The 10130-nt window shown below is 30.2% G+C and overlaps 1 protein-coding gene across 3 annotated transcripts in view; it reads left to right on the top strand.

The window, feature by feature from the left end:
• Positions 1–8529, top strand: part of LOC107679946 (rho GTPase-activating protein 6-like) — a 48649-nt gene extending 40120 nt beyond the window's left edge. Inside the window, exons 10-13 of one of the 3 annotated variants that reach the window (XM_016475676.1) lie at positions 1470–1567; positions 2946–3118; positions 5143–5223; positions 7833–8529. In XM_016475676.1, the coding sequence (XP_016331162.1) occupies positions 1470–1567; positions 2946–3118; positions 5143–5223; positions 7833–8170 (690 nt within the window). In that variant the 3' untranslated portion in view covers positions 8171–8529. Of the gene's footprint in view, positions 1–1469; positions 1572–2945; positions 3119–5142; positions 5224–7832 lie in introns of those variants that run through there. The other 2 variants (XM_016475677.1, XM_016475678.1) reach the window with 2 other exon arrangements.
• The last annotated feature ends 1601 nt before the right edge of the window (positions 8530–10130 follow it).

Here is a 10130-nt window from a genome sequence, read left to right as displayed (position 1 = left end):
TTATGTTATGTTATGTTATGTTATGTTATGTTATGTTATATGACTATTAATAATTTTCACATCATTAATGTAAATCATATTGGCCTATTTTATTATCTATTATTTATTTTATCTATTTTATTACATAGGATTTCACGTAAAACAATGTGTTAGGCTTACACTGTGACATGGACAAAACAGAATTAAAAACTTATTATATTTTATTTTTTTTGTTATGGCAAAAGTATTTAAATCATTTGTTAATGATCAAGTGAAACAGTTCTTAACTGAAAATGAAGTTTTAAATGAATTTCAATCCTGATTTGTAAATAATAATAATAAAAAATAATAATAATAATAATAATAACAATTGATTTTATTATTTATTTCATTACACATTTATTTTCCCTATGGTTCCAATGTTACTAATTATAATTAAGTCTTAATTTAGTTTTATTATTGTAATTATATATTTATTATCATCTATAATTCATATTTATATTTTTACATTTATATCTGATTTTTCACATTCTCTCTCTGACCCTGAAAAGTCAAACATGTTTTGCTGTTCTGTCTTTAAGATTTCAATATTATCTTCACATGTGAAATAAGTAAAAGTCAAACAGGTCAGGGTTAGTCTGGTTAGTGTGGTCTAGTGTCCCCTGCTGGCAGATGCTGTAACTACACCCTTATTTGTGCTAAAGCATCTTTCTCTGTTGAAAGTAACCATAAATTCTGATGAAACCAGTCAGACTTAGGTTTTCTGTCACCAGCGTTATTTTAGGATTATTTATATACTGTTATAGCATTTATTAATATTTTGAATTAGCTTTTATGTTTATATTTTAGTTAATTTTAATAATTTTGTTATATTTGAATAATTACGTTATATTTTGTTAGTTTTTTTATGAAGTATTTAAAAAAATATTTTTAATATTTTTAAAATTAAATTTTAGTAATTTTAATAGTTCAGTTTAAACTTATTTTATTTCTGTTAGTTGCCAAGTTTATTTCTGTTATTTTGTTTTTGTTTTTTAATCCAATATTTATATTTTATTTGTATTTCAGTTAGCAAAAAAATATGTTTAATGGTTTTACCTTTAGTTAACAATAACACTGGCCAGGATGAGCTTAATTTCAGGAAATGTTCTTTTTTTTTCCATTGTGGAGGAAGTTACAGTATATTTACATCATAAATCAAGCATTTTGATCTCAAATGATGAAGGAAAGTTTGGTTCGTTAAAGTCACTTGTAAGAGATTTTGAGCCGGCTGTGCATTGGACTGTGTCTCTTAATGTGTTATAAATGTAAAACTATTGTATTCCTTGTAAAGAGTTTGATAGCCAGCAAAGCTAAAGCACTTGTGATTGTTTTTTTGGCATTAAACCTGTATGTCAGTCGTTTGATTGGACCCAGTTGTGTTTTGTCCGTGACTCCAGAGGTTTGGTAAGACTCTTGAAGGAACGTGTTGATCTGATTTGTCCCGGCAGATCTCAGCGGAGCTGCAGAACGAGCTTCTGATGAGTTTGTTGGACACGGACAGTGATGTGGTGGATTATCTGCTGAGGAGGAAAACACCACAGTGTGAGTAAGTGAGTGTGTGTCTCTTCTGAACACCACGATCTGCCTCACACAGATAAAAACATCCAGCTGCAAGACTGACCAGTTATTAGGCCTGTCACAACTGTTGATTTGATTAGTAATAATTAATCAGACTGCGTTATACATTATTATATTATATTATATTATATTATATTATATATTAACTAATTCAATATATAAGTATTAATTTTCACAGCATTACAGTAAATCAAATGGGGCCATTTTGGATAACTATCGGCCAATTAGTAGGTTGTCTGTGTTGGCAAAAGTATTTGAATCTTTTGTTAATGATCGAGTGAAACAGTTCAATAAAGTTTTAAATGAATTTCAATCAGGCTTTAGATCAGGTCATAGTACTATTACAGCAGCTATGCTGGTTACAAATGATATTGTTAAATGCTTGGATAGTAAACAACATTGTGCAGCATTATTTGTAGCTTTCTCTAAAGCATTTGACTCTGTAGATCATAAACTTTTATTGCAGAGGCTAAGCTGTATAGGTTTTAGTGAAATGGCTCTAAATTGGTTCAATAATTATTTATCAGAAAGAACTCAGTGTATAAATGTAAATTTTATTTCAACTGAACTAAAAACGACAAAAGGTGTTCCCCAGGGTTCTATTTTAGCACCAGTTTTATTTTCTATTTATATCAATGACCTTGGTCGTGGGATAACCTCAGCTAGAATTCATTTATATGCTGATGACACAATTATTTACACAGTAGCACATTCGGTGAATCAAGCCATAGAGCTCTTGCAAGAATCTTTTCAGTTACTGCAACTGTCATTGTCCAACTTAAAATTGGTTTTAAACTCAAAGAAAACAAAATACATGCTTTTCACTCTTTGTCGCACTGAAACAGATCACCCTATTTCAACTTTACAAGGAGAATCTATTGAAAGAGTAATTGTAACAAATACCTGGGTATATGGTTGGATGACAAACTGGGATTTTATGTACATATTGAAAAACTTTTAAAAAAGCTTAGACTAAAATTGGGTTTTCTTTTTCGCTTAAAGAAATGTTTTCATTTTGAAAACATCTGGTGTGTTTATTTACTAATATTATATCATATATCATATCATATCATATCATATAAATTAATTAATAATGTTCACAGAATTAAAGTATAATATAATATATTATAAATATTTGAATATGTTTGAAAATATATTAATTATATTCATTTTAATTATTAAATATGAATTTTCACAGCACTACAGTAAATCTTATGGACCCATTTTATTATTTTTGTTTTTGTAATATAAATGATTCCAAGTAAAGTAATAACACTGGCTTGCACTGTGAGTTTTGTTAATGATGTGCTCAGTCCCGTCCCGCTGTGTCCTCTGTGGTCCTGCAGAGACATGAAGAGCTCCAGTGGAGAAATCTCTCCGTATGATAACAACTCTCCGGTGCTCTCCGAGTGGTTTCATCCGTCAGGACCGGAGCATCAGAGTCCCACAAACCTCCAGCATGCTCTCGATAGGAACAACACAGTGAATTTCTGCCTCTCACCCTCACAAGCCGGCGCTGGTGGGTTTATTTACTAATGAAGAGACGTCAGTGATGCTGAACACATGATTGAAATGCACTACATAGGCAGCAACTCGTGTGTCATACAAATAGTGCTCAACATCCGAATCACACAAGAGTTTCTCTTTTTTTTTTTTTACTAGAATTTGTCGTTAGAAAATTGCTACTGATACTCTAAGAAGCATCAAATACTCAGCACAAAGATTGGGTAAAGTAGTAATTTTCATTAGATCAAACCAGGGTTATTATAGTTAATTAAAACTAAAATCATAAAATCAAAAACCTTCGTCACTTGAAATTAAATACATTTTAACTGAAACAAAATAAAATATAAGGCAACATTTCACATTTTCATTTAGTTTAACTTCATGTTCCATTGTGACAACTTACCCCATATATTGTGACAACATACCTAAGTCACTGGGGCATGTTGTCACACAAAGTCGACTTTTTTTTTTTTTTTTGGACAGTAACGGAGGGAATGTTCAAAAGACTTTATAAAGATAATATATATAAAAAAATAACATTTAAATAATTTATTGTAATTTTAAAAAATTTTATTTTAAATAAATGCTAACTGAAATAATAATAATAAAAAAACTAAACTTATTTTATTTCCGTTAGATCACAAGGAATAATTTTTCTTTTTCATGTAGTTAAACTAATTCTAAAATAGCTAAAACTTAAATAAAAATGAATAAAACAAAAACTACATAGACATAAAAAAAAATCATAAATATGACAAAAACACACAACAAGATTACTAAGATTTTAATAAAAAAATTATTATGAATTTTATAAATATTCAGAGTACTGCAGTAAAATCATATGGGACTATTTTATTGCAATTTTGTATTATCACATTATATACAATAAATTGCTACTGATACTCTAAGAAGCATCAAATACTCAGCACAAAGATTGGGTAAAGTAATAATTTTCATTAGATCAAACCAGGGTTATTATAGTTAATTAAAACTAAAATCATAAAATCAAAAACCTTCGTCACTTGAAATTAAATACATTTTAACTGAAACAAAATAAAATATAAGGCAACATTTCACATTTTCATTTAGTTTAACTTCATGTTCCATTGTGACAACTTACCCCATATATTGTGACAACATACCTAAGTCACTGGGGCATGTTGTCACACAAAGTCGACTTTTTTTTTTTTTTTTGGACAGTAACGGAGGGAATGTTCAAAAGACTTTATAAAGATAATATATATAAAAAAATAACATTTAAATAATTTATTGTAATTTTAAAAAATTTTATTTTAAATAAATGCTAACTGAAATAATAATAATAAAAAAACTAAACTTATTTTATTTCCGTTAGATCACAAGGAATAATTTTTCTTTTTCATGTAGTTAAACTAATTCTAAAATAGCTAAAACTTAAATAAAAATGAATAAAACAAAAACTACATAGACATAAAAAAAAATCATAAATATGACAAAAACACACAACAAGATTACTAAGATTTTAATAAAAAAATTATTATGAATTTTATAAATATTCAGAGTATTGCAGTAAATCATATGGGACTATTTTATTGCAATTTTGTATTATCACATTATATACAATTCCAATTTTAAAAAACAAAGAGTATAAAAAACAAAGTATGCAAAGTTAGTCAAAGGTCTTCCTTCATACAAAATCAAACTGCATTATATTATATTAAATTATACTAAAAATGACTATTTTTCACAGCATTAAAGTAAATCATATGGGCCTATTTTACCATAATTGTTATTATTTTATTAAATAAATTAACAATTTTTATACAAAATATAATAGTAAATCAAAGAGACTAAAATCACACTGGATCAAAGTAATTTTTTAATGAATACTTTCCAGTATTGAATAATTATAAATTGTTTGTTTTTTAACTGAACTTATCACAGCACAAAATCTGATTGCATTCTACTGCATTCATGTAATGCTGCCTTATAAATGTGTTGAAATGAGGTTATTGTGAGTGTTGTTCATGTCAGTAATGAATATTCTCGTCTCCTCAGGGGAAAGCATACATGATGAGGCTCGTATCTGGAGAACACAACACGCTCTTCTGTCAGGACTTCATGACAAACTCCTAACAGGTACAAACACCAGACGAAACACATATCTGATGCTGTCTGTGCGAACATTAACGTTGAGATCCAACTCAACGAATGCGGATGGATTTTCATTATTGCTGTGTCAAAACAAACAAATGCATGACAGCTTTAGTACTTTTGAAGAAGCACAACATAATTGTATTCTGTATTATGCAATGCATTCTGTATTTTATACAGTAAAGGTTCTTTTAATCAAAGGCAAACAAGCACACTGCACTTTTAATCTTTTTAATTTTTTAAGTGGTATTACATTTATTATATTATATTTAAAATATGGGTAACACTTTACAATAAGGTTCCTTTAGTTAATGCATTAACTAACATGAACAAACCATGAACAGTACATTTATTACAATATTTGTTAATGTTAGTTAATGAAAATACAGTGGTTCACTGTTAGTTCATGTTAATTCACAGCGCATTAACTAATGTTAACAAGCACAACTTTTGATTTTAATAATGCATCAGTAAATGTTGAAATTAACATTAACTGAGATTAATAAATGCTGTAGAAGTACTGTTCATTCTTAGTTCGTGTTAACTAAAGTAGTTAAATAATGAACGTTATTGTAAAGTGTTACCAAGATATGCTTTGATATTAATATTTATTACAGTATTTAAATGGTCAAATAGTGAAATTTCATGACTTGAAATATATTATTTTTCAAATACATTCGTGTGCTGAATTGTGGTGTCAATTCAAAGATTTTCATTTACCGTCTCAAAAAAATGAAATTTTGCAGCCCTAAATGTTTGTCTAAAAAGTTAATTACGAAGATTATTTTCAAGAATTTGAATTCTTCCTAAATGTTGTCTGAAGAACAGTCTTAGGAAAATAGATAAGATTCTTAAGAAGTATTTGTGGGAATACAGAATATAAGAAAATGGCACTTAAAAAGATTTTTATTCTTTATTAATATAGCAAGATAAATCTTACTAACATTCCATTGGAATGAATGGAAATTAATGAAATTCCTTTGACTTTATAACTCTTGATCGCTCAAAAACAGTCCACATTTATGAAACCTACATATTTATTTCTAACAAAACAACAAAAATATTACTCAGACTAAATAAATTAATTTTAACATAAACTTTCACTTTCAGATGAAAAAAAGTTATACATTTTTGCATGCTGCAGTGGTTCGTCAATAGACGCACATATTCATGTTTATCAACAAAATTCAGCACTGTCAAAAATAAATTGTTGAGAAAACGTAAAATTTCAAGGCAACTTGATGCGGTCAAAGTTTTAAGTTCTCTCAGTAAGTAAAACTAATGTGTTTTGTCCATTTGAATGTGTTTGTTCACTAAATGCAAAATGCCTCGTTCAGCCAATATATTCATGAAGACAACAAAAGATTTCTTGTTCAGTAAACTTTCTTTTATTAACTCAATAAGTTAATTTCTTGATATGATAGTCATATGTATTATATAGTCTTATAGGACACTTAATATTTTGAGTGAACCATGCATGCTATGTTTGTAAACAGAATAACAATCATCCTTATTCAAAGCAAAGCAATGTAAGATATAGTTCTGCATTGCTAAAATGATGAGCTCTTTACATCACAGCACAACAAATACTGAGAAATCAACAAAAAAACTGTTTAAATGAAGTCATCAAACAGCAAAAAAAAAATCCTATAACAGTAACTACATAATTGATTCATGCTGCATTGCATGCTGGGAAATCACAAAGTCTTAACAGTTCAGTAATATGAAATTCTTTGTTCAGACAACTGTTGGGACAACATTTGGGGCAATTCTGTTGGTCTGACATGGGATTTTATGTAGTTGCAAGAAAATATCATTTTTTTGTTTTTAAAACTCAAAAGGTTTCATAAACTGGAAGTATTGTTGGCTATTGCTACAAATATACCCCAGCGACTTAAGACTGCTTTTGTGCTCCAGGCTCACATATATGTAGTTGCTTTTTTGTTTTTTTACAGTGAGTGTGTGAGATATGGGGAAAAGGCTAAATATATTTACAAACGTTTTTGACACTAATTTAACTCCATAGATAATGTTACAAAAGTATTTTTGACGCCTAATGACACTCAATACTTTCCTGGGGTCAAAATGACCAAAACATGTACCATTTAAATGGTTATATTATGTCCCTTAAAAAAATAATAGTTAAAAATGTATTGTTGGCTATTGCTACAAATATACCCCAGCGACTTAAGACTGCTTTTGTGCTCCAGGGTCACATATATGTAGTTGCTTTTTTGTTTTTTTACAGTGAGTGTGTGAGATATGGGGAAAAGGGTAAATATATTTACAAACGTTTTTGACACTAATTTAACTCCATAGATAATGTTACAAAAGTATTTTTGACGCCTAATGACACTCAATACTTTCCTGGGGTCAAAATGACCAAAACATGTACCATTTAAATGGTTATATTATGTCCCTTAAAAAAATAATAGTTAAAAATCTGGAATAAATAAATGATGTGTATTTTGAGGGTCTTAAAGCATTTGCAAAGTTTCATTCCATTCGTTTAGAATTTTTAATATATATATTTTCCAGGTCAAAACGACCCGAATGCATCATGATTTAGATTGAGATGTGTTTCTGTCCTTCAGGTTCGGATGGACACCTGTATAAACGCGCTTCCTCTGATGTCTTCTACGATGACGACAGCGACACGAAACCTGTGCGCGAGACGCAAGCGTCCCATACGAACGCCGCTGCTGAATGTAAAGCGCACCTGCATCCAGTCGCATCGAGCCGCCAGACTGCATTTGACCAATCAGAGGAGGCGACCGCACCTCCCGCCAAACCAGACGACAGACTTCCTGCCGTGTCCATGCAGCCGCGTGTCACTTCCTGTCAGCATCCAGACTGGCCGACAGAGAAGTGGCAAATATGGCAACTCCTGTCATCAGACAGCATAGACACACTTCCAGAGACTATGGTGTGAAACACACAGTTTAAAGGGACAGTTCACCCAAAAATGAACTTACTGTCATCAAAAGAACATTGGACCCCCATTTGACTTTCATTGAATGAGGCATTTCTCAACATATTTTCTTTTATGTTCCAAAGAAGAAAGTAAGTCATACAGGTTTGGAACGAGTGAAGGATGACAGAATGATACTTCTTTGGTGAACTGTCCCTTTAAGAACCTTCTAGTTTGCGAGTGAATTTGAATTGAATTTGAAATCGGTCACAACACAGAATATTACATCAGAATTTGAAATGGAATGACAGGAAGCACCAAAAAATTTTACCACATTGTTTTCAGATAATTGTATACAAATAATTATTGATATGAAAATTTTGGATGAATATTTTAAAATTTGCTGTCATTTATTTTTATTTTTTTGACAGAAATTAATATTTTTATTCATCAAGGATGCATTTCATAATGAAGTCATTTATAATGTTACAAGAGATTTATATTTAATATAAATGCTGTTCTTTTGAACTTTCTATTAATCTGTGAATCCTGAAATGTTTCCACAAAAATATGAAATGTTTTCAGAATTGATAATAATCAGAAATGTTTCTCGAGCAGCATATTAGAATGATTTCTGAAGATCATGTGACACTGAAGACTGGAGTAATGATGCTGAAAATTCAGCTTTGATCACAGGAATAAATTACATTTCAACATATATTCACATAGAAAACCCTTATTTTAAATTTTAATAATATTTAAATTTTTTTACTGTATTTTTGAACAAATAAATGCAGACTTGCTGAGCAGAAGAGGCTTCTTTCAAAAACCATATGTTGAGTGTATGAACATGTTCATTGGTAATTATATTGAAACATTAAATGTATTATTAAAAACTACTCTTTTAGCAGTTATATGAATTTATTTTAATATAATTTTAATTCTACTTGTAAATCAAATTGTAATTCTGCATCCTGTGTGTTGTGGCCAGTTCAGTTCATATTACAGGTTATGATCTGAAAAGAAGCCTTAAATTCTGAATTCACTTCAGCCTCAGTTGAAGCTCAATTGAATTTATATATAGAATATATAAAATAATCACAGTTCAGTTCCATTCAGTAGTTTGGACGTTTCCAAAGACTCTCATCTCTTGTAGGTGATTTTAAACACAACAAACACTTGCGCTTCGGAGATTTAAAGATTTTATTGTGCTTCATCTGTTAATAATGCCTCATATTTTCTTTCATTCATCAGTTGAATGTGTGACATCCTCATAAGGTAACGAGCATGTCAGATTAATTACAGGGCTGCAAACATACAGAATGTCACATTTACGACATCCAATGTATTTATTTATTAATGTTATTTATTAAATTAGCCACTAGTATGTTACCACTGTGTATAATCACCACAGAATGATTTATTTCAGAGTGCCTCAGTATCGCTTTATCTGCATAAAATCAATCGGATTTTTATCTTCACTATATTCAGATATCCTTGAAGTCATCATAAAGTCAAAATGACTCTTAATTCATGTTCCTGGTTCTGTTGCCTGTGATTCAGTGGTGCACATTATTCTGAAGAAACATGTTTATCTTCATCTCTTTTATTTTTTAATGTAATAACTTGCTCTGCCTCTGAAACTACGGCATTTTTTGACTGATGTTGCTGAAAGTGTGCTCCCCCTCAGGCCATCCAAGATAAGGATGAGTTTGTTTTTTCATCAGATTTGGAGAAATGCAGCATTGCATCAGTTGCTCACCAGTGGATGCTTTGCAGTGAATGGGTGCCGTCAGAATGAGAGTCCAAACAGCTGATAAAAACATCACAATAATCCACAAGTAGCAGCTTTTGTCTTCTCCAGATGTGAACTGATGGACTGGAGTGGTGTGGATTACTTGTGGATTATTGTGATGTTTTTATCAGCTGTTTGGACTCTCATTCTGACGGCACCCATTCACTGCAGAGCATCCATTGCTGA

Source organism: Sinocyclocheilus anshuiensis, unplaced genomic scaffold (assembly GCF_001515605.1).
Source record: "Sinocyclocheilus anshuiensis isolate Anshui unplaced genomic scaffold, SAMN03320099.WGS_v1.1 scaffold244, whole genome shotgun sequence".
NCBI classification, from domain to species: Eukaryota; Metazoa; Chordata; class Actinopteri; order Cypriniformes; family Cyprinidae; genus Sinocyclocheilus; species Sinocyclocheilus anshuiensis.
This window is presented reverse-complemented; position numbering and strand designations above follow the sequence as displayed.